Genomic DNA, 25,696 nt, shown 5'->3' on the forward strand with positions numbered 1-25,696 from the left:
TTACTGTCACTAAAGCCAATGAGAACTACTTTTTCCTGCAAGGACAAATGGATGGTGCTACTTGTATGACACACAAAGCTGGCAATTATTCTATGATGATGAACCATGCACGACACTGAAACTTTTCAGTTGATGGATATATTGAAACAATGTTGAGACTTGATTTGCCAAGCTTTTGATGAGTATTTGAAGCTAGTTTAGGCTCAGTATTGTACTGCTTAAAGGATTGCTGGTTAACTCTTAAGGATTACAGTTAGGTATCTTGTTTTTTTAAAATCCATTTACATTAATTATACTTCATTTTAATACAGGCAGCAGAACAGGGAAGACCTCCTGAGCACACAAGTAAATTCTATGCCAAGGGAGCACTGCAGTATTTGGTACCCATTCTTACCCAGACATTGACTAAACAGGTAAGACACCAACTTGAGTGCCTTTTGATTCCTGTTTGCAATTGTGCTATTAAAATTTGAGATATACAGCAAAATATTTTGCAGTTAAGTTCTTCCTGGTAACTTTTAATTGCTAGTTGTTACATTCTTGGAATTGCTTTTTTGTGATCAGTAAACAAAACTGATAGAGCTGTGAAATATTATATGGTGCATAACATAACACCTTATTCTGCTTCTGAAGTGCAGTTTTATATAACTTAGTGTCCCTTTTAAGGCTAAGAACTGTAATTGCTGCATATTAAGATCAACTCTTAAAATGAACCTTTAGTCGGTTAGAGGTGAGGCTGTTTTGAAGCAAATTTTCTCAATTTGAAAATGATCTTTGTTTTCTAAATTAAAAAAAAATGCATGTAAGGCGAGCAAGTTCTAGGTACATGGCTATTTTTCATAATTTTGTAAATATTTTATACAGCAGTTGTACTGTATTCATAGTAAGTGGGATACTGTGCAGTTTTCAGGACCATGTAATACAGAATGTATGCTGTGTTCAATTGAAGGCCATAGTTTAATTCCAGTTATAATCTGCCATATCTCAATACGAGGCTTATATATAGCATGTATTTCTTCCAAGTGTAATGCTTTTTATGACAATTAAGCTTGTCTATTTGTTTTCCTTGTTTTGATTTTAATTGCAAATCATTGGCTCTAAAGCACTTTGGGATGTCCTGAAGTCATGAATGGTGCTATATAAATGCAAGTTTTTCTTGTATCTTGTAAGTAGGTAGCATTGTTGAACACTTGCTTGAAAACCTCCCAGCTCCATTGCTAGCATGTTTTCTACAGTGCCACTTGTTTTGGAGCTAGCTAGTCCTGTACCACAAAGCTGTCTGCCCCGTCTTAATGCAGTATACTTTTTAATATGTTCGTTCTAAAACAATTTTTTATATAAAAAAAGGACATTCATGGGTACTTCTGACCCAAAGCCTTAAAACCTTAGTAGCAGCTAATATATTGTGTGTTATGCAATATAAACTCTTATGAGAGTATGTCAGAACAGGTTGGCACAAATCTCATTCATAGTCAGCGAGATACAGCACTGAAACAGGCCCTTTGGCCCACCGAGTCCATGCCGACCATCAACCACCCATTTATACTAATCCTACATTAATCCCATGTCCCCTACCACATCCCTGCCTTCCCTCAATTCTCCTATTACCTACCTACACTAAGGGCAATTTACAATGGCCAATTTACCTATCAACCTGCAAGTCTTCGGTTGTGGGAGGAAACCGGAGCACCCGGCGGAAACCTGCGCGGTCACAGGGAGAACTTGCAAACTCCGCACAGGCAGTACCCAGAACAGAACCCGGGTCGCTGGAGCTATGTGGCTGCGGTGCTAACCACTGTGCCGCCCCGAAAGAAAGACCTGAAAAAGTTTGGGAAAGACCTTCATTCATAAAAGAACAGCAAGTTGGAACTCTGATGAGGACTTTGATCAGTTTTGTCCTAGATTCACAATGAGGAGCTATTATTTTTGAAAGAAAATAGAGAATGAGTAGTGAGGAAATCATTCCAAATAGTTATTGAGCATCTTGGTCATCATTTTGTTCTTTCTGCTAAATTAAACAGCTTTGGGATGTAACAAATCAGACATTTAAAAAACGCAATTTACTTTAAAGAAAAAAAAACTTTGTAGTCACGTCAGATACAATTGTATAACTTTTTTTGTCGAAGATCTTGTGCAGGATACCTGCTCTTTTTAGTTCTTGCAAGTTCCAAAACCCATCTATTAGGTGAAGCAATTGATGCTAGCAGACGATGGCTCTCATCATGCACCTGCACATTTTTTAGGATCGCCAGCAAGACTAACCAATCAGAGCTGCTCAGGACTTGCTATTTATATAACATTTCCTCCCCCTTGCAAATTACTTGTGAAAAGCCACAGGGAATAATCCTTTCTGTAAGGTAAAAGCAACTGGAATTTCCTTTACATGAACCATTAACAGGCTAAAGCATGGACATTTTTGCAAGTAATATTCTGAGGGGTGGAGGGATTGTGTTATTGTATTCAGGGATATATTAAAATTAATGTGTAATCTTTTATATCTTGTGTATTCTAGATGTTTACTGCTTCAGAACTCAATAATTGTTAGGTTTATATAAGTGTGATTTTTGACTATAGTATATGAAAAAGCAATTATTTAATTAGCTCTGAGCAGGACTCTAAACTTATTTTCAAGTTCTTGTACCTCCTCCAGCCATACCACCCCACATTCCTTTGAGTGTAACTTCTGACAGATAACAATCTTGTTCCCATAATGCTTGAATGTGGAGCAAGATAAGTAAGTTTGGTTAGATTTTAAGTTTCAAATTCAGGCATATGTAAATATAATGGTTTCTATTTTGACCCCTCCTAATTTTCTGCTTTCAGATTGGTGTCAACTTAAACAAATTAACACCAAAATTGGGCTAGGTGGTATTATTTCCATTTTTGTGCCTATTTTGCCCACTGACCAAAAATACTGAGGTGATATAAATACTGATTTGAATATGTGTATGATTAGTTGGTTCTTGACAATAACAAGAGCATGGTATTTTTATTTTAAATCATTAATTCTTTCGCTGTTAGGATGAAAATGATGACGATGATGACTGGAATCCATGCAAAGCTGCTGGTGTTTGTCTCATGCTGTTGGCAACTTGCTGTGAGGATGACATCGTCCCACACATACTTCCATTTATCAAAGAGCACATCAAAAATCCGGACTGGAGGTACAGGGATGCAGCAGTGATGGCATTTGGTTCTATTCTGGAAGGGCCTGAACCCAATCAACTAAAACCACTAGTTATACAGGTAAAAATGTATCCTATTGGAATTACATGTTCAGTCATTGAGCTGCTGAAGATGCTAGGCAGTATATCCCAAATTTTCACAATGAAGTTATCAGACAGATACAAATGATGCTTTGATCTTAAGAGGGTAGAATATGCAAGTACTCCTAATTGTTCCAAATTTTGCTCGTTTAGAGGTGCTTGGATCAGGATGTTTATGTACAGGGGAGTAATGTGTTGAAGGTCTCACCGGATTGGACTGTGATTAAGGAAATGGACAATTAAATTAGATCAGGTAGCCAACGTAGACATTTTGTTCGAGCATGAGCACCTTAAAGTGGTGGGATGTAGGTTGATAACCTGTGATTTTGCATCACCGAGTTCCTATTTTCAACTGCATGGCTGGGAGCTGCCAGGTCTTGCTAAAACTGTGAAGTTGATTTTTGGACTGATAGTTTCTGCTCTAGTAAGCTTAATTGGTTGGATTTTAGTGCTCGGACACTAACTTTTCTAACTCTTCAATATGATCAGTTGCTGGGTAGTGTGAATTTCTTTCTCTATATAACATGGATTGCTGACTTTGGCATGTAAATTGCCCAGAGTTGACTGTTGGTGAGAGGGAGAAGTCATCCTTCAGACTATAGTGTGCCCTAGTATTGTGTTGGTAAGATTTGATTTTAAATCTGTAGGTGGTGTACATTGGCAAAAGTGGCAAAATAGTCTCAAATTTTCACAACAATGATAAATTACTTCAATTCTAGTAATTTCAAACTACAGGATTAAAGTTGTAGCGTAAATATGACTATTTTAGCCAGTGTAAAAGTCCTTGGTGGTTGTCATTGTTTATAAATTCATTCTCAATTGCAGGCAATGCCCACACTGATAGAGCTAATGAAAGATCCTAGTGTTGTGGTTCGGGATACTACAGCCTGGACTGTGGGCAGAATTTGTGAGTTGCTTCCTGAGGCTGCCATCAATGACATGTACTTGACCCCTCTACTGCAATGTCTCATTGAAGGTCTGGGAGCTGAACCTCGAGTGGCTTCTAATGTTTGTTGGGTAAGTAATTTGTTAGGCAGAGTTCTACATGGAAATTATTTATTAAACCTCTGCTTGATCTTAATCTATACTGATAAGGAAACTCCAATCCTAAGTCACAAGGGAGTGACTGGTTGGCAGAATTACTTTGCATTCTTGAGTAAAGTTTGGATGGTCACCTCAAACCTTTACTTGGTGCATTTATTATTGAGTGACATAGTGGATGTATTACAAAATGTGGCTGTAAAGCTCCCTTTTATTTCAGCTGTATTTGCCCTTTAATGCTGGTGTCCATTTTGAATCAAGTTGCATTGTAAGACTTTCAATACTTCATCTTTATGTAAAGACTGGTTCTTAGTAAGGAGTTTAGGAAGTGATACTAAATATGGGTATTATCTAAGAGCTAATATAAAAATTATTTTACGAATGTGGAGCAGTTTCAGCTGGGGGCTGTGTAGCTATCAAGACTAGCTGTAAATTTCAGTATTAATTAGAGGGTGGCACAGCGGTTAGCACAGCAGCCTCACAGCTCCAGCGACCCGGGTTTAATTCTGGGTACTGCCTGTGTGGAGTTTGCAAGTTCTCCCTGTGACCGTGTGGGTTTCCGCCGGGTGCTCCGGTTTCCTCCCACAGCCAAAGACTTGCAGGTTGATAGGTAAATTGGCTATTATAAATTATCCCTAGTATAGGTAGGGGAATTGAGGGAAGGCGGGGATGTGGTAGGAATATGGGATTAATGTACAATTAGTATAAATGGGTGGTTGATGGTCGGCACAGACTCGGTGGGCCGAAGGGCCTGTTTCAGTGCTGTATCTCTAAATAAATAAACTATTGATCATTATTAAACTATTCACAAATACTTACCATTTTATGACCCAATAACCTTTGGTGTACATTTGACGTGGAAAAATATGGCTTGGTCCTTCCATGCATCTTTGGTTTCAAGAAAGTGTCTTCGTAACTGAGCTACCTGCCAGAAAAATGAGTCTAAACCTGCTATTAGTCCATTAACTCTGTTGGAGTTCCACTGACAGCCCAGTGATGCACCACTTGGTAGGAAACTGATTCATGCATGTTGAGGGGGGTCCCAGGTTCCACCCTTGATCCAAGTCCTGAAAAATCATTGAGTTGGGTTTTCACAGCTGTTTGCTGACAGGTTTCTTCTGGAAAAATGAGATGGGATGGCTGAAGCCACGATCTCTTTCTGCTCTGGTGCCCTGTGAGATCGTATAGGCTGCCCGAACCTGTAGTCTAGGGTTATTGATGGTACATGGTCACTTGGGCAAGATACCAGAAAGCAGCTAGTATTCATGAAACATCGCAGTAGAGACCAGTACTTAGGAGAGAGGGGTGTGGTGTGGGGCAGATAGGATTTGAGAGGTAGAGGAGAAAATGTTAATGACTGGACTGCAGCATTGTACTTTGAGAATCCCTATCTCTCTGCCTGTAATGCTTCATTCTACTAATCTAGTGCTCTTTTTCTCCTAACAAGATTAACCTAAACCTGACAATTGTTAGAATTAGATCTCTAGTCTTAATTAAACTTAAAATTTAAGTGTAGTCTGACCATTTTTCGCAGGCTTTCTCCAGTTTAGCAGAAGCTGCTTATGAAGCTGCAGATGTGGCAGATGATCAGGAAGAACCTGCAACATATTGCTTGTCGTCGTCATTTGAATTGATAGTTCAGAAACTATTAGAAACTACTGATCGGTAGGAAAAGTACCTTGTGCCCTTCTTGATGTATGTTTGTGCTTGGCAGTCTGCTGTTAAGTTAAGTATGTAGCTTGCTGCTTGCAACTGATATTGCTCAGCATTAGATTTCATTATTACATCATAAAATGCATTGGAGCATTTGCCACACATGTTTGCATCTTAAACTGTCAATGTAATATAGCTGCTTAAGGTTAGTACTTGGCAGTGGCTTGGTTTGACAACTGAAGTAACAATTTGCATTTGTGTGTTTGTTATACTCATTGTACGACTGGTTTAGTCTGGTAGTGGTCTTAGATTTGGGTGTTGAATCTAATAGTTCTGAAAATGTAGATTTGACATACTAAGTAAAATGCTCATCTTTAGGCCTGATGGGCACCAGAATAACTTGAGGAGCGCTGCATATGAGGCACTGATGGAGATAGTCAAGAACAGTGCCAAAGACTGCTACCCCGCAGTGCAGAAAACAACTCTAGTCATCATGGAAAGGCTACAGCAAGTGTTGCAAATGGAGGTATGTGGAGTATGCATGCAGGGTGACAGAAACCTAATGTGTAGTCTTTCTCCTGCCATATTCCATTCTGACTCAAATATTATTGTGGGCAGATTGAAAGTGTTGCAAATGGAGTTTGATGTGTAAGTGGGTGGTATACATAAAATCTTTTGTTGACAGTTCAACCTTGATGGGAACAGTCATACTTGTGTCCAGTTTTAATTCTTTCAAGATCTGAGTACTGTGGGCAGCAAATGTTTTCTCGCAATATAATCTGATTGATGCAGCCAAAGTGCCAGTAGGATAACACGATACCAAAGTCATAATCTAGTAATGTTTTCTTTTTGCTATATAATCTGTCTCAGCTACTAAATTCCTTTTTGTTCTTTAGGTTTCTTTGACAAAAGTGCCTACTTAAGCATTTGAACAGCATAATGGAGATGAAATTAATTGCATTGTTGGTGGAAGTCCACATGATGGCAAAGTACACATCTGTGCCCCAAGATTTTGCCATGAAGTAGCATTAACGTAGATAGAAAATATGCAGAGAGACTTAAAGGAGTAGTGATTAAATACAAAAAATAGTGGGGTGCAGCCTATACGTTTACAATTCCAGTCATTAGTATCTCTTCCTGAGAATTATTTTCTGCTATTCCACGATGGCAAATAGTCAGCAAAAAGATAACATGCAGAAGTGATGGACAAGAGACCAACAGGCCCATACAGTCATGATGCAACTGAGTATAAATCCAATCACTCACCAGTAGCCGCATAAAAACTGGGAAAAAATCCTAGATCAATTTGGGGATGTGAAAAATTCCTCTGCAACTGCTTGAGGGGATCAAAACTAGTTCCTGGTGACCACTATGGCAATGAGACATGTCACATGATAACCCATCTACCTTTTGTATGCTGAAAGATATTTTGTTAAAAAGGTTATAAAAGTCCTCACTTTTTTTTTCTTCCAGTCTCATATTCAAAGTACCTCAGACAGAATTCAGTACAACGATCTTCAGTCTCTCCTGTGTGCTACCTTACAGGTAACTAGTTTTTATCCCATATGTCATCTTTATGTCCTGGTGATATTGGATGGATTTGATTTTTGTGCTGGACCATATTATACTGTCTTTTTCTGCTTTGCTAGGCTCCCCATAGCTGTTGTCAGTAGATAACAGGTTTTCCATCTTGGCCTCTGCCAGGTGACCCTCAACATTACTGTTTTGAATTTGCTTATTAGAGCAAGTGAAATGTACATAACTAACTTTGGGGAGAATATTATCTGTATCCAAGTGAATTGCAAGGCACTTGTTCGACCTCTGGCCTCTTACCCGCTCTTGATCTTTTCATTGAAAACTGTCGGTGTGATAGCGGCTGTCTCAATTTCTCTGCCCCCCTCACTCACTCTAACCTGCCCCCCTCTGAATTTGCTGCAGTCTGTTCTCTCAGGTCTAACATTGTCATCAAACCTGCAGATAAGGGTGGTGCTGTTGTTGTCTGGCATACTGACCTCTACCTTGCAGAGGCTCAGTGCCAACTCTCAGACACTTCTTCCTACCTCCCCCTGACCATGACCCCACCACCGAGCATCAAGCTACTGTCCACAGAACTGTCACTGATCTCATCTCCTCTGGGGATCTTCCCTCTTCAGCTTCCAACCTTATAGTCCCGCGACCCCGGACAGCCCACTTCTACCTCCTTCCTAAAATCCAGAAACAGGACTGTTTGGGCAGACCCATTGTTTCAGCCTGTTCCTGCCCCACTGTACTTATTTCTTCCTATCTTGACTCTATATTTTCTCCACTGGTCCAGTCTCTTCCCACCTACATCCGTGACTCTTCTGATGCCCTACGTCATTTTGACAGTTTCCTGGCCCTAACCCCCTCCTCTTCCCTATGGGCATCCAATCTCTCCACCCCTCCGTCCCCCACCAGGACGATATGAGGGCTCTCCACTTCTTCCTTGAACAGAGGCCTAACCAGTCCCCATCCACCACCACCCTCCTCCGCCTGGCTGAACTTGTTCTCACATTGAGCAACTTCTCATTCAACTCCACTCACTTCCTTCAAGTAAAAGGTGTTGCTGTGGGTACCCGCATGGGTCCTAGTTATGCCTGTCTTTTTGTGGAATATATCAAACATTCCTTGTTCCAGTCCTACTCAGGCCCCCTCCCCCAACTCTCTTTCTGGTACATTGACGACTGTGTGCCGTTTCCTGCTCCCACCTGGAACTAGAATACTGCATTAACTTTGCTTCTAATTTCCACCCTTCTCTCACCTTCACATGGTCCATCTCAGACACTTCCCTTCCTCGACATCTCTGTTTCCATCTCTGGGGATAGGCTGTCTACGAATATTCATTATAAGCCCACTGACTCCCACAGCTACCTCGACTACACTTCCTCACACCCTGCCTCTTGTAAGGACTCCATTCCATTCTCCCAGTTTCTTCGTCTTCAACGCATCTGCTCTGATGCTACCTTCCATGACAGTGCTTCCGATATGTCTTCCTTTTTCCTTAACCGAGGATTCCCCCCAGTGTGGTTGACAGGGCCCTCAAACCATGTCCGGCCTATTTCCCGCACCTGTACCCTCACCCCTTTCCCTCCCTCTCCCTCCCAGAACCGCGACTCACTTTCCACCCCACCAGCCTCCAGATCCAAAGGATCATCCTCGGCCACTTCTGCCGCATCCAGCGTGATGCCACTACCAAACGCATCTTCCCCTCCTTTCTCCTGTCAGCATTCTGAAGGGATCGCTCCCTCTGGGACACCCTCGTCCACTCCTCCATTACCCCCACCACTTCGTCCCCTTCCCACGGCACCTTCCCCTGCAATCGCAGGAGGTGTAATACCTGTCCATTTACCTCCTCTCTCATCACTATCCCAGGCCCCAAACACTCCTTTCAGGTGAAGCAGCAATTTACTTGTACTACTTTCAATTTAGTATACTGTATTCGCTGCTCACACTGGTCTCCTCTACATTGGGGAGACCAAATGCAGATTGGGTGACCACTTGGCGGAACACCTCCACTCAGTCCGTAAGCATGACCCCACGCTTCTGATTGGCCATTTCAACACACCCCCCTGCTCTCATGCTCACATCTCTGTCCTGGGATTGCTGCAGTGTTCCAATGAACATCAACGCAAGCTCGAGGAACAGCATCTCATTTACCGATTAGACACGCTACAGCCTGCCAGACTGAACGTTGAGTTCAATAATTTCAGAGCATGCCGGGTCCCTCTTTTTATGCTTAGTTATTTTTTTTGTTTTCCTTTTTTATTTGGTTTATTTTAGGTTTTTCAGTTTATTTCCACTGTGCTTACCCACTGTTTTGGTTTTTTTTATGTTTGTGCTTGGAGTGCTCTGCTTTACAGTCATTCACACCCTATCATTACTCTTTTTTGGCCTCCTTATCTCGAGACAATGGATAAGCGCCTGGAGGTGGTCAGTGGTTTGTGAAGCAGCGCCTGGAGTGGCTAGAAAGGCCAATTCTCGAGTGACAGGCTCTTCCACAGGTGCTGCAGAGAAATTTGTTTGTCGGGGCTGTTACACAGTTGACTCTCCCCTTGCGCCTCTGTCTTTTTTCCTGCCAACTACTAAGTCTCTTCGACTCGCCACACTTTAACCCCGTCTTTATGGCTGCCCCCCAGCTCTGGCGATCGCAGGCAACTGACTCCCACGACTTGTGATCAATGTCACAGGATTTCATGTAGCGTTTGCAGACGTCTTTAAAGCGGAGACATGGACGGCCGGTGAGTCTGATATCAGTGGCGAGCTTGCTGTACAATGTGTCTTTGGGGATCCTGCCATCTTCCATGCGGCTCACATGGCCAAGCCATCTCGAGCGCCGCTGACTCAGTAGTGTGTATAAGCTGGGGATGTTGGCCGCCTCAAGGACTTCTGCGTTGGAGATATGGTCCTGCCACCTGATGCCACGTATTCTCCGGAGGCAGCGAATATGGAATGAATTGAGACGTCGCTCTTGGCTGCCATACGTTGTCCAGGCCTCGCTGCCATAGAGCAAAGCACTGAGGACACAGGCCTGATACGCTCGGACTTTTGTGTTCCGAGTCAGTGCGCCATTTTCCCACGCTCTCTTGGCCAGTCTGGACATAGCAGTGGAAGCCTTTCCCATGCACTTGTTGATTTCTGCATCTAGAGACAGGTTACTGGTGATAGTTGAGCCTCGGTAGGTGAACTCTTGAACCACTTCCAGAGCGTGGTCGCCAATATTGATGGATGGAGCATTTCTGACGTCCTGCCCCATGATGTTCGTTTTCTTGAGGCTGACGGTTAGGCCAAATTCATTGCAGGCAGCCGCAAACCTGTCGATGAGACTCTGCAGGCACTCTTCTGTGTGAGATGTTAAAGCAGTATCGTCAGCAAAGAGGAGTTCCCTGATGAGGACTTTCCGTACTTTGGACTTAGCTCTTAGACGGGCAAGGTTGAACAACCTGCCCCCTGATCCTGTGTGGAGGAAAATTCCTTCAGAAGACTTGAACGCATGTGAAAGCAGCAGGGAGAAGAAAATGCCAAAAAGTGTGGGTGCGAGAACACAGCCCTGTTTCACGCCACTCAGGATAGGAAAGGGCTCTGATGAGGAGCCACCATGTTGAATTGTGCCTTTCATATTGTCATGGAATGAGGTGATAATACTTAGCAGCTTTGGTGGGCATCCAATCTTTTTCTGAAGAGACCACGTCTGCTGACGAAGTCAAAGGCTTTGGTGAGATCAATGAAAGCAATGTAGAGGGGCATCTGTTGTTCACGGCATTTCTCCTGTATCTGACAAAGGGAGAACAGCATGTCAACGGTCGATCTCTCTGCACGAAAGCCACACTCTGCCTCAGGGTAGACGCGCTTGGCCAGCTTCTGGAGCCTGTTTAGAATGACTCGAGCAAAGACTTTCCCCACTATGCTGAGCAGGGAGATTCCAAGGTAGTTGTTGCAGTCACCGCGGTCACCTTTGTTTTTATAGAGGGTGATGATATTGGCATCACGCATGTCCTGGGGTACTGCTCCCTTGTCCCAGCACAGGCACAGCAGTTCATGTAGTGCTGAGAGTATAGCAGGCTTGGCACTCTTGATTATTTCAGGGGTAATGCTGTCCTTCCCAGGGGCTTTTCCGCTGGCTAGAGAATCAATGGCATCACTGAGTTCCGATTTTGTTGGCTGTATGTCCAGCTCATCCATGATTGGTAGAGGCTGGGCTGCATTGAGGGCAGTCTCACTGACAACATTCTCCCTGGAGTACAGTTCTAGGTAGTGCTCAACCCAGCGATCCATTTGTTTGCGTTGGTCAGTGATTATGTCCCCTGATTTAGATTTGAGGGGGGCGATCTTCTTGATGGTTGGCCCAAGAGCTCTCTTAATGCCATCATACATTCCTCTGATCCCGGTGTCTGAGGCCAGCTGAATATGACTGCATAGGTGTTGCCAGTAGTCATTTGCGCAGCGCCTGGCTTTTCTTTGTGCAGTGCTTCTGGCTGCTTTAAGTGCTGCGGATGTTAAATCGCTGGGGGCTTTCTTGTAGTTCAACAGTGCAATGCGCTTAGCACACAATTAACATACCGCTAGCCTTTGTTCCACGACCTTTTGGTCAGTTATTCTCTGTGACCTTGTCCTATCAACACCTTCACCTTTGTTATCTCTTGCCCCACCCCCGCTTTACTTGCTTAAGACCTATTACATTTCTAATATTTGCCCGTTCTGAAGAAGGGTCTCTGACCTGAAACATTAACTCTGTTTCTCTCTCTGCACAGATGCTGCCAGACCTGCTGAGTATTTCCAGCATTTCTTGTTTTTATTTCAGATCTCCATCATCTGCAGTATTTTGCTTTTATTTACTTGTTTGACCTCTGTTGAATTAGTGTTTTGAATTAATTTGGGTTTGTGTGTAATGCAATGGGCTTGTTTTCTCTGGAGTTTAGAAGAGTGAGGTGAGACTTGATTGAAGTATATAAAATCCTGAACTGTCTTGACAAGGTGGATGTGGAAAGAATGTTTCCTCTTGTGGGGGAGTCCAGAACTAGGGGGCATTGTTTTAAAATTCTTTCTTTCTTTTCTTCTTTTGGGCCTCCTTATCTCGAGAGACAATGGATACGCGGGACAGATAAATTTTTTCTGAGGGTTGTATGACTTTGGAACTCTGCCTCAGAAGGTGGGTGGAGACAGGGTCATTGAATATTTTTAAAGCGGAGGTAGATAGATTCTTGTTAGGCAAGGGAATCGAAGGTTATGGGGTGTAGATGGGAGTGTGGAATTCAAGACAGAAACAGATCAGCCATGATCCTATTGAATGGTGAACCAGGCTAGAGGGGCCGAATAGCCTACTTTCTCCTATTTTGTATGTTTGTATTGCCGCCTTAAAGTTGTTGCTCAGAACAGATTGTCTGGTGATGACAAGTTCATGCACCACACAGAAACATGATGGTGATTATGAATGAATCTGAAGGCAATTTTTTTTGTTTTCAGAATGAATAAATATATTTCTTTTTTTTAAATGAACTTTTCTATCTGGCCCATAGAATGTTCTGCGGAAAGTCCAGCACCAGGATGCACTACAGATTTCAGATGTGGTGATGGCATCGCTGCTAAGGATGTTTCAGAGCACTGCTGGCTCTGGAGGCGTGCAGGAAGATGCCCTCATGGCTGTCAGCACTCTTGTTGAAGGTGTGTCTCATCATTTAAAGGAATGAAAACGAAAAATTGTATTAATCCTAAGATAATCAGTGTTTTCAGCTCCCCTGTTATTTTGTGAGGTTTTTTTCTATTGAATTATACAACTACTGTCACTGTTTATTCACATTGTTAGTTGATTTTGGAGTGATTAAATACCAGTAATTCTTGATAATTCTATTTTTCCATCAAATCTAGGAATTGGTCTTTAAAATTAAAAGGGACTTGGGATCAATTTCCCAACTTAAATGCTGCCCTTCCTTTATGGAGCTAAATTTGAGTTTTCAAATCGTTCAGCCAGCAGCTAAATTGTGTACCGTTGTATAAGAAACTTTCAAAGATTGGAAATGTCTAATAGTGCAGTAGGCTATGAATGCTGGCGACAGACTTCTACAAATTTAACCCAACACGGGCGACTGATTATTTTCTTTTTGTCCCCTCCTCCCTTGTCCAGCAGCTTGTTTGCACAACTGGACCATCAGGGGAACCCTAAATCTTTTATGTAATTTCTTCTGTGTCACAGAGTAGTTGACTACTATGTCCAATTTCTCTGCTGAGAAGGGCCTTTGGGTGGCTAATTATTTTCTTTGCCGCAAGTGCCTAACTACGTCTTAGAACCATTAAGATATTTGTGGGGAGTGAAATTATAGTAGGTTGGGTTTTGTGATAAATAACCTGCATTTGTAATAGTACATTAGCACATAATTTGAAACATAAGCAATGTAGCTGATTTGAGATACCAAAGTTTTATAAAGGCTAGATGAATGACCTGTTTTGGGGGTAGAATGTTGAATGAGGGAGAGTTGTTAGCTAGGACACTGGCAGAATGCCTTGCTTTCCTTGGAATCATGCCCTGGGTTCTTTTATGTCCACCATAACTTAGTGTTGCATCTGAAAGAGAGGCCCTCCAGCTATCAGTAGTCCCTCGGTACTGCGCTAATTATGTGTTGAATTCTGAAGTGAATGTTGAACCTGTGACCTTCTAATTTGAGAGTTGAGTACTGGCAACTGAACCAAGCTGACACATGTCTGAAATGACTATATAGCTGCCTATGCTTCTCCATTCTTGTATATGGTTACATAATTAGCTTGAACACTTAATTTGTGTAGGTAATGCAAAATGTTGGACAATTGTTTATTTCTCTCAGTCCTATTCAACTTGAAAGTTTAATCCTGATGTATTTGCAGTGTTACTTCCTGCACTATTACACTGAAAGGTATGAACGTGTGTGGCGAGATAACCTGACTCTGGCGTTAGGGAGGCTGTGATGAGGGGAGGAAACCAGAATATGAAATAGCAGTGATAAATGGGATTTAGACATGAGCAGCTCAGTGGAGGAGATTCAATTCAGTTTCATTTTGTATCATGGTGTTTGAAGTAAATCACTTTTAGTATGATCATTGCAGAAATTGAGTCTGAGCTATAACTTTGAATAATTGGATTATTTGTACCAAAATGAACAAAATTGAGTTTTTTATCCTAGGAATTGAAAATAAGTCCATAAATTTGTATTTTGCTTATGTTAAAAGATGTATGGTTTGAAAGCTGAATATTGTACAGTACTTCGCTATTTTGTAGCCATGGAAAGACAGCTAAGAACACTAATCCTTTTTTATTTAATAATTGAATACAATCTTATTTTTTAAAGCAATAACTTTCTCAGTATTGGATATTACTGCAGTCTACTACTGACTTTTAGTAAGAAAGCATCTAAAGTGTAGAAATGTAGAAAATTAGAATGTAACTGCTAAATCTGCAGATTAAATTTTAATAGCAACAATTTTGCTGCCTTTTCCCCATCATTTTCAAACTCAAGTTGTATGTAAACACTTTTTTTTTCCCCCTACAGTGCTAGGTTCAGAGTTTTTGAAGTACATGGATGCCTTCAAACCATACCTAGGGATTGGACTGAAAAATTATGCAGAGTACCAGGTAAGAATCTGATGTATTTTTTGTGAGGGGAGGAGGACGTTATGGAATATTTGCGAAGCGATGAAATTTTCTATCTAACCTCTTTTTAAATCATGACTACAATTTAAAGAGGAAAAATTAACCAGAACGTGGACACTTGCAGGTGAGGTATAATTTTAGATTTTTGTTCTGTCTCCCCTTTTTCTCTCCATCTTTATCTCTTTCTTTCCCTTTCTATAACCCGAACTCACCCCAAAAAAAATCCTAACTAGTTGTCTTTACCTGGTCCTATCTTAAATTTGATTTTAAAAAAAACTTTCATTTATGTAGTGTCTGACATCCTTGGGGTGATTATTACTTCTGAAGTATAAATTACTACATTGTAGGCAAATGAGAGGTTGCCATCAGTACTCATTCACATCTTTTGGCAGATTTCACTCCCATATACCAACGCTTACTTCCTTCCTGTGCATTTTGCTATGTTAAAAGCACTATATAGGTGAATATTGATGATTTGGTTCATATACCTAGTACATTATCAAGTTATGATTAACCCAGAGACACCAGTATGCTGCAGTAGTTCAAGAACATTTTCAGTAACAATACAGCCAAGTTGTGAGAACATCGGCTTCAGATTGCTCTGCAAGACCAGCATGTGTGAAGCTGCCATCTTTTGTGGGATTTTTAAAAAAACAGCTCAAGTCCACGGTAATAGCTAGTCACAACTCTTTTTTTTTCCTGAGTGAAACTGTTAAGTTTTATTTTTGAAATGGGCATGCATTTCACATCTTGTAAATTTCAACTGCACATGAATTGTCAGATGTGAAATGCATGAGAATTGGGGCGATGCTTGCAATTAGGGATTAGTTTGATGTCACCTGACACTATTTGGAATCCAAATACTTGATATTGGTTCTAATATTGTTGGGAAAGCTGGCAGGGATGAAATTCCATGTATGCAGAATCACAGGGCAGTACTGTCACTGACTATAGCCAATGAATTGTGGATTAGCTTCAATTGTGCAGTGTAAAGGATATTTGCTGGGACTAACTATAGTCATGGAATAGAATCTGGCTTGCCAAAGTTGATGACTTCATGTTTTAAAATTCTAACATTGTTGTTGAAGGTTTGTCTTGCGGCAGTAGGCCTAGTTGGTGACCTGTGCAGAGCACTGCAATCTAATATGCTGCCTTTCTGTGACGAAATGATGCAACTCTTGCTGGAGAATCTGGGGGTGAGTTTGTTTATATGATACCAAGCTGATTTTATTTTTGATATCTTCTAGAATGCTTCCTGCCTTTCAACTTCTGAAAAGTAGTGATCCATAGATAATCTGCTTTTAAATTGAAGTTTTTCCTGAAAGGCTGTAATGCAGTCTGGCTTTTAAGTACAGGTTTTGGGTATTTTAAAATGTCATAATAGAATTTCACAATTTTGAACCTGCAATAATAAACAAAATGTCTCTTTCCAGAATGAAAATGTCCATCGGTCTGTTAAACCACAGATTCTATCTGTGTTTGGGGATATTGCCCTTGCTATTGCAGGAGAATTTAAGAAGTATCTAGATATTGTCCTAGATACTCTTCAGCAGGCTTCACAAGCTCAAGTAGACAAAGTAAGTGCAGCTTAAGCATTTAAACCACCTCTTTCAAATTTTGATTTCTGTCTTCTGGTGGGGGAAAAAAATGCAGTTTCATCAAACAAGCCAATTAGTTGGTAACATTCACTAAAGTAATTTGGAACTGTCCCATTTTAAATATAGATCGTAATTTAATGAATTTGTATCACAAATAAATCCTGTTTGCAAAATCATAGTTTGTCATCTGTTAAAATTAGTACTTTAAGCAAGATTTTTAATCTCAAAAAATCTCATACTTGGTTTTTGCATGCAGTAGTTTTTTCGTTCCATGATTTAAGATCTTGTGTAATACATTTAATTTGTACCTAAACTGTTGCCCCTTGGTGTGGGTTTACATTCTGGTCAGCTGTGCTTAGATTCTAATTCATCTTTAGACAGATTATGATATGGTGGATTACCTGAACGAACTAAGAGAAGGTTGTCTGGAGGCATATACTGGCATCATTCAGGGTCTGAAGGGTGACCAAGAGAATGTACATCGTAAGTTTAATTGTACAGAATGATTAAATTGAACAGATTATAGATTTAACGTTATTAGTTTTAAACATTTTCAAATCTTCCTTCTGCAGCTGATGTGATGTTGGTGCAACCAAGAGTAGAATTCATTCTCTCATTTATTGATCACATTGCACGAGACGAAGATCATACAGATGGGGTAGTAGCCTGTGCTGCTGGACTGATCGGGTAAGCAACTTTGGGTTAGGAAAGAAAATAGCTAACCTAGTTATAGATATTAATGAGAGACTGTTCATATTTACAATTTTTGTAATTTTCTGTTCATTCACGACATATTTTCCAGCTAAGAAACTGCATGCCTGCATACACATACTTTCTGAAGTTGTTTAGTTTAGAGATACAGCACTGAAACAGGCCCTTCAGCCCACCGAGTCTGTGCCGACCATCAACCACCCATTTATACTAATCCTACACTAATCCCATATTCCTACCACATCCCCACCTGTCCCTATATTTTCCCTACCACCTACCTATACTAGGGGCAATTTCTAATGGCCAATTTACCTATCAACCTGAAAGTCTTTGGCATGTGGGAGGAAACCGGAGCACCCGGAGGAAACCCACACAGACACAGGGAGAACTTGCAAACTCCACACAGGCAGTACCCGGAATCGAACCCGGGTCGCTGTAGCTGTGAGGCTGCGGTGCTAACCACTGTGTCGCCTAAATGTCTGGTTACTTTACATCTGTAGTGTCTTTCTGTTAATGCTTTACACCCATCAGCTTGTGGGATTTTATTAATACTTTACGCACATCAATCTAGAACTAGGGGTCACTATTTAAAAATAAGGGGTCGCCCATAAGGATGATAAACTTTTTCTCCGAGGTCGTGAGTCTTTGGAACTCTTCCTCAAAAGGCAGTGGACGCAGAATCTTTAAATATTTTTAAGGCAGAAGTAGATAGATTCTTGATGAGCAAGGGGGTGAAAGGTTATTAGAGGTAGGCAGGAATGTGGAGTTGGGGTTACAAACCGAGCAGTCATGATCTTATTGAATGGCAGAGCAGGGCCGAGGGGCCAACTCCTGCTCCTAATTCGTATATTCATATGCAGTTTTCTGAAAAGATTTTAAAAGTGCATGTTTGGGGAGGTGGAATGGTTTAATTTTTAAGTAAAAATCCTTTTTTTTTTCTGTAACTTCTGGGGGATTTTTTACACATATTTTGCATTCTTTCAGAGATTTGTGTACAGCATTTGGGAAGGATGTACTGAAATTAGTTGAAGCCAGGCCTATGATTCATGAACTTTTGACTGAAGGAAGACGATCAAAAACAAACAAAACTAAAACTTTGGCCACATGGGCTACTAAAGAGCTTCGAAAACTGAAAAATCAAGCTTGGTAAGACGCCTTTTGTCTAGTATGGTTATTACATTAGCTAACTCCAGTTGCTTTGCTCCTATTTTTTCTGGCGGAACCTACTATTAAAACACTTGACTTGCAATGGAAGAATTTATATAGTGATCCAATCAGTGCCATTTCTGCATTCTTTGTCTCTACTACCAACCCATTGCAATCTACTGCGAATTGGGATAAATGCAAAATATGCAGTATACGCTCTGTCCTTAAGCAGGAGTGACTAGCACAAATCTCTGCTTTTCTTTAATAAAACACTAGCTTCCAATTTTCCAAATCTGTGCATCCCTGTCTGTGGCAACTTCAGATTGGTCTTTTGTATCATGGCATTCCCAAAAAAGGATGGAGGAACACCAGACCTGGTGCAGCTCATTCTGAGCAAGAATATTAGCGGCATTTCAAAGCTGCTGCACTAGGTTTGAAAGCTAGCAACTTCCAGTGAATGCTGAAAATTTGGTGCCATTCACTTTTAATCTACATACTGACTGCATTGCTCTGCCTTTTGCTGGTTGATGGATAAGGGCTTGACTTGAAAATGATAGTTCCCACTAAAACTTCACAGTTCTAAAGGAAAATCAAATTACAGTTCTGTGAAGCACTATGTGCTGAGCTTTAACACCAGTGTGAAATGAAGCAGAATGCAGTCATAAGGCAGTGTCTCTGTGCAGCAAGTTGATTCTAACTGGCATTGTGTATGATTGAATCTGGTTCAGCTACTAACTTGTGTTATATCCCTAAGTGATCTTCAGGAGGGATTCCTAGGTACAAAATCTTTGTATTGTGTATTTAGTTTTAATTTTACCCTTCCCTTGGGTATATCACGTTTCCTTTCTCGGGCAGCAGTTGAGTGACTCTAAGCCTCTGCAGTTGAGCTAGTATCTTGAAACTGATAAAGAAAGGGTGAATAGAATATGAATGTAAATTAGCAAAAAACATAAAAACGGACTGTAAGTTTCTAAAAGTAAGTAAAAAGTAAATGTTTGTCTAAGACAAATGTATGTCCATTACAGGCAGAGTCAGGAGAATTTATAATGGAGAATAAAGAAATGGCAGAGATGCTAAATGATTACTTTGTGTCTGTCTTCACTGAGAAAGATACAAGAAATTTCTCAAAATTAGAGATCCAAGGGACTAAGGAGAATGAGGAATTGAAGGAAATTAGTATGGTAAGAAGGTTGTATTGGAGAGATTAATGGGGCTGAAGGTTAAGTCCCTGGGACCTGATATTCTTCCCAGAGCGTTGAAAGCAGTAGCTATGGAGATAGTGGATGCATTGTTGATCATCCAAAATTCTATAGATTCTGAAATGATTCCTGCAGATTGAAAGGTAGCAAATGTCACCCCACTATTTAAGAAGCGAGGGAGAGAAAATGGGGAACTACAGACCTCGTTAGCCTTGCATTAGTAGTAGGGAAAATGCTAGAATCTATTCTAAAGGATGTGATAAATGGACACTTGGATAATAATCTGATTGGGCATAGTCAACATGGATTTATGAATGGGAAATCATGTCTGATGAAACTTAGTTTTTTGAGGCAAAGGAATACACGATTCATGGGAAAATACTGAAGTGTAGAGGAAGTAAGGGACCTTGGAGTCAATGTCCACAGATCCCTGAAGGCAGCAGGACAGATAGATAAGGTGGTTAAGAAGGCATATGGAATCTTTATTAGCTGAGGTATAGAATACAAAAGCAAGGAGGTTATGCTAGAACTGTATAACTCATTGGTTAGGCCACAACTTGAGTACTGTGTGCAGTTCGGGTCACCTCATTACTGAAAGGATGTAATTGCATTAGAGAGGGTACAGAGGAGATTTACGAGGACGCTGCCAGGACTGGAACGATCGGATAGGTTGGGGTTGTTCACCTTGGAACAGGGAAGGCTGAGGGGAGATCTGATTGAAATGTACAAAATTTTGAGGGGCCTGGATAGAGTGGAGGTGAAGGGTCTGTTCACCTTAGAGAGGTCAGTGACGAGAGGGCATAGATTTAAAGTGCTTGGTAGAAAAATTTAGAAGGGAGATGAGGAAAACATTTTTCACCAAGAGGGTGGTGATAGTCTGGAACTCACTGTCTGAAAGGGTAGTTGAGACAGAGACCCTCAACTCATTCAAAAGGAGTCTGGATATGTATCTTAAGTACCGTAATCTACAGTGCTACGGACCAAATGCTGGAAGGTGGGATTAGAATAGGTGGATGGTTTTTCTGGCCGGCACAGACACGATGGGCCAAGTGGGGTCTTTCTGTGCCTTAAACTTTCTATGTTAACAGAATTGATAAAGGGGAGTCGGTGGATGTAGTATACTTGGATTTTCAGAAGGCTTTTGATGTCCCCACAGGAGGTTGGTTAGCAAAATTAAAGCACATGGGATAGGAAGTAATGTACTGGCATGGATTAAGGATTGGTTAACAGGCAGAAAACAGTAGGAATAAACAATCATTCTTGCGTTGGCTGGCTGTGACTCGTGAGGTACTGCAAGGATCAGTACTTGGGGCCCCAGCTGTTCACAATATATATCAATGATTTGGATGTGGGGACCAAATGTAATATTTCCAAGTTCGCAGATGAGACAAAACTAGGTGGGAATGTTTATTGTGAGGAAGATGCAAAGCAGCTTCAAGAGGATTTGGACAGAGTTGGTGAGTGGTCAAGAACGTGGCAGATGGAATATAATATGGAAAAATGTGAGCTTATCCACTTTGGTAGGGGGAACAGATGTGCAGAGTATTTCTTAAATGGCAGAGATTAGAAAGTGTAGATGTACAAAGGGACCTGGGTGTCCTCGTCGATAAGTCACTGAAAGTTAACATGCAGGTGCAGCAGGTAATTAGGAAGGCTATAATGGTATGTTAGCATTTATTGCAAGAGGATTTGAGTACAGGAGTAGTGAAGTCAATTGTATAAAACCTTGGTTAGACTGCACCTGGAATACTGTGTGCAGTTCTGGTCCCCTGACTTTGGGAAGGATACTATTGTCATAGAGGGAGTGCAACAAAGGCTCACCAGACTTGTTCCCAGGATGGCAGGTCTGTCCTATGAAGAGAGATTGGGGAAACTGGGTCTGTATTCTCTAGCGTTTCAAAGAATGAGAAGTGATTTCATTGAAACCTACAAAATACTTAAAGGGATAGATGCAGGCAAGATGTTTCCTCGTGGTTGGGGAGTCTAGAACCAGGTGACGCAATTTCAAAATAAGGGGGAAGCCACTTAGGACTGATGAAGATAAATTACTCAAAGGGTTGTGCATCTTTGTAATTCTCTACCCCAGAGGGCTGTGGAAGCTCAGTCATTGAGTATGTTTAAAGCAGAGATTGAAGATTTCAAAACCCCAATGATATAAAGGGATATGGAGATATTGGAGTCGGGTGGGGGGAGGCATTGAAGTGGATTATCAGCCATGATCGTATTGAATGGCAGAGCAGGCTCGATGGACTGAATGGCCTACTCCTGTTCCAGTGTTCCTACGTTAGTGTGTGTCTGCCAATAGATGTCTTTTATTTTTGGGTGGATGTGATTGCTCTTCATTCACTACCTCATGACAAATTGCTGTTTTTGAGGAATTGACTAAATGTACATCAACATAAACTGTTCTGACGAAAGGTCATCGACCTGAATTGTTTCTTTCTCCACAGTTGCTGCCTGGTCTACCAAGTATTTCAAAGGTGTTTTGTATAATTTACTTCAAAAGTGGACAATTTCTAAATTGCTATTATGAATTTCTAGTTTTTTTAAAAAAAAACCTAGGTGGAAGATCATGTTCTTGTGCATGATGCCACCATGATTGAGATGAATGAACAAAATGATAAACCAGTGATACCCCTTTTTGAATTTTAGATTTGGAATCTGGAAATACAAAATGAAGTCGGGGGTTTCATGTTGAGAAATTGGGAAAGCGTTAAGAACGGGAGACTATGCATTAAGATTGATTTTTTTTCTTGCATCTCCATTATATTGAAAAGTGAGGTGACCTATTTGGAACATAGAATGAGAACAAAGTTCAGAGGAGCATTGATCATATCAATAAATTAATGGCAGTGATTGTGATGAGAAGGGAAGAGAATGAATTGTCAGGTCAGCTAATTTTGCATACTCTACTGGGATGTAGTCTCTCCAAATACAAGAGCAGTCTTGGACAGACTTCACCTTTTGTAGGAGGCTAAATTGAGACGAGCAAGCTCTTGGGAGAATTATGAGTGAAGATTTAATGAAGTCTGGTGATGAAGTCAAGAATGTTCAATGAAGAATGAAAGGTGGAATTCTGAAACAATTAGTTGGTAAAGCTGTAGATTAGGCTTGTCTTGAGGAAATTAATATTTTGAAGAATGGAAAGAAATTTTTATTGGTTCATTTGAAGGACAGTATCAAAATATAATTCTGCTATTGGACTGCAAGGGCCGGAGGTTGCCTTCTGAAGGCATGAAGAAAGTTGGTTGGAATCAACAAAAATAATTAATGGCATTGGATGATTGGAGGAGGTCGCTGAGGCTGGAGCTCAGTTTATGGAAGGAGTCTGAGGATGTCAACCAAAGTAGGGAGCAATTTTGAAGAAAAACACGCCATGCTATAATCATAGCTTTTGAACATGCTGTTGGAGTTTGAAGGTGTTCAGGACAATGATGGTTGCTTCACTAGAAGTTTATTAGGGCAGTTTTCTTGCGGAGTATAAAATATGCTACAGTCACTAATGGCACAGCTGTGTAAATACACTACTTTTGATGGATTACACTCACACTTACATCATTGATAATTGAGAGCTGATAGCTTCCATGACTTTTTACGGTAATGCTGTAACGCTTTTGATTTGAAGTTATATGGGTATGGAATGAACACAAGCAAATATTGAGTAGGGTAATTACAGTGGGGCAAGGGAAGTTGAGAATCCAACATCCTTGTTGGGGATTAAACGGAATGTTGGTCAGACCTGCATACCAGAAAAAAGTTGTTTCCAAAAGTCTGTCTTCTCTAAAAGAGCCAACAACTGTGTAGCTTTGTCCAGCAGACGTTGAATTGGCACGGGATCATTGAGCAGTAATGTTTTAGTTTTTTTTTTAACAAAAGGCTTGTGATCAAACTTGCTTTAAATATGCATTAACTTGAGCTATATGGCACCGTAAAACTCGAGCACCCTGTGTTTTGACAGATGTACTGGAGAATTTTCAACCAGTGTCTTTTGTTACAGATTTCCGACAGCATTGGGATAAGGAAAACACCTGAGGCCCCACTGGAATTCTCAAATCTTTGGAACAGAAGTGAGGAGTGTGCAAGGATGTTGAATGTTTGAGAATGTGAGAATGAGTGAGTGAGGTTTGCATCACACCACCTGATCCAGCAGTATCTTGGACTGAACGCGGAACAAAGAGGCCAACATAACCTGCAACAAGAACGAGAAGAAATCCCCTTCTGTTAAACAGCGGGAGTGTTTTAAGAAAATAAATTCAAAAGGATTATGAACATTGCTGCTGGGAGGAAAATTGGATCCTCAGCCTGGCTGATGTAATCGTACTATGTGGAAATTCATGCATGAATAATGAGGTTGAGGTTCTTGGTCAGGGATGAGTGTGTGAGAGTGAGAAGGCATACACTTTCTCTACTTCAGATACATTACAATTTACTTAAATGGTTAGCATTTGCATTAAAGAGTTGAATCTACTGAAGCAGCACAAAAGAATTGAATGAGAGTTGCTCTTATTGGGAAACACTGATGAATGCTCAGAGCTTCCTTGTGCGAAGCTTTAGTTAGTCTTCAGCCTAGTTTAAGGAGATGGTATCCCCTTTTTAAATAGCTTGCATTGGCTGTATTTTAAACTGTTGAATCAGATCCAATCAACATACCATTTAACCTATTCCAACTATTTTTGAAAATATCCATATTTCTCTAAAATGCAACAAATTTTGTATAGACCTTTAATAGAAGGTGGCCTATTTTTAGCAGTGTTACTGCCATTTGCTTTGAAAATAACGATGCGTTGTGTTTTACAAGAACGCTGGGACAGATAATGGTGTGTTTAGGTTATTTTTTTCCATACCTCTAAATTCAGCGCATGTAGGCTAACAAAGGGATTGTGGTTAAGCAAATGTGGTGGGGCCAGTGACACAAATGATCGGGAATGACCTTAAAATAATTCTACATGTTCAAGGTGGCAATTCTATCCCCATGTTGTATCTTGCCACCTTTGTCACACCACCTTCTTTGCCTACCAGGTATTTTTGAATCGATGGCCATTTGGCAATAGCTGGCTGAGGGCTTGTCGCTTTTTCTTCACATCATGAAGGATACTATCTCTTTAAAAGAAAAAAAAAGAAGCCTTTCTTCCCCTGTAAAGAGAAATAAAACTGTGAAAAGTGTAACTGATGCAGAGGGATTTGAAAAGGTACAAGAAATCAAAATGGAAATGCATCATGCCCTAATCTGCCGGATAGCACTTTGGAACCCCTTTTCCCCTCCACAATTTGTACTGTAGCAGCTGAAACAACATAGAGTGCCAAAGATTTATTAATTGTATTCAGGTCAAGCTTTGGATTTCTAAAGAGTTTGGAGGAAAAAAAAATCAAATTTCATATTGAAAGTGGGCATGTAGGATGCCATTCAAACTGCTTGGTGATCTATATTTGCTTTTATTTGATTAGGAAAATAAAGAAAAAATTGTGGTATTGATGTCTCGCTGCTCTTTATCAGACGTTAACTAGACCAGAGACACTTGTAAAACAAAAGTGGCATATTTTTCCAACCGAGTCTGATTTAAAAAGTGTCAAAACATTCCCCAGCACAACTTGTACTTAGTCTTACATTATGTGATTGCTGAAATAACGATACTTGTTCCACACAATAATGTAACAACTGTATACAGGGTATTGGATATGTGCCTTAATGTCAGAAGGTGAATACAGTTTGGTGTCGTTCATGCCACTTCACTGCAGGCTGAGAGTAGAAGCACCATGTATTTACACTGGCAAAAGGGTGTTTTATCCAGTTAATTGCATACTGGGAAAGGTCTGGGCCTTTTCATGCCTTTATTTTGTACTTTGGAGATCGTACTGATGGGGAATTCTGATCATTCCTCAGTGCTACCTGTTGCTGTCCTGTGGGCTTTCAGCTGTAGAAAACAGGATAATAAAGTACACTGAGAAGTA

The 25,696-nt window shown here is 40.7% G+C and overlaps 1 protein-coding gene across 1 annotated transcript in view; it reads left to right on the forward strand.

Moving 5' to 3' along the window:
• The window catches only part of kpnb1 (karyopherin (importin) beta 1), a 50,931-nt gene extending 25,235 nt beyond the window's left edge, over nucleotides 1–25,696 (forward strand). The window contains exons 9-22 of the mRNA XM_068013581.1: nucleotides 312–413; nucleotides 3,022–3,246; nucleotides 4,092–4,283; nucleotides 5,842–5,972; nucleotides 6,339–6,486; nucleotides 7,434–7,505; nucleotides 12,992–13,136; nucleotides 14,993–15,075; nucleotides 16,182–16,289; nucleotides 16,527–16,670; nucleotides 17,069–17,174; nucleotides 17,264–17,378; nucleotides 18,387–18,548; nucleotides 23,745–25,696. Of these exons, the coding sequence (XP_067869682.1) occupies nucleotides 312–413; nucleotides 3,022–3,246; nucleotides 4,092–4,283; nucleotides 5,842–5,972; nucleotides 6,339–6,486; nucleotides 7,434–7,505; nucleotides 12,992–13,136; nucleotides 14,993–15,075; nucleotides 16,182–16,289; nucleotides 16,527–16,670; nucleotides 17,069–17,174; nucleotides 17,264–17,378; nucleotides 18,387–18,548; nucleotide 23,745 (1,734 nt within the window). The 3' untranslated portion in view covers nucleotides 23,746–25,696. The remainder of the gene's footprint in view (nucleotides 1–311; nucleotides 414–3,021; nucleotides 3,247–4,091; nucleotides 4,284–5,841; nucleotides 5,973–6,338; nucleotides 6,487–7,433; nucleotides 7,506–12,991; nucleotides 13,137–14,992; nucleotides 15,076–16,181; nucleotides 16,290–16,526; nucleotides 16,671–17,068; nucleotides 17,175–17,263; nucleotides 17,379–18,386; nucleotides 18,549–23,744) is intronic.

This window comes from Heterodontus francisci, chromosome 33, assembly GCF_036365525.1.
Source record: "Heterodontus francisci isolate sHetFra1 chromosome 33, sHetFra1.hap1, whole genome shotgun sequence".
Lineage (NCBI taxonomy): Eukaryota > Metazoa > Chordata > Chondrichthyes > Heterodontiformes > Heterodontidae > Heterodontus > Heterodontus francisci.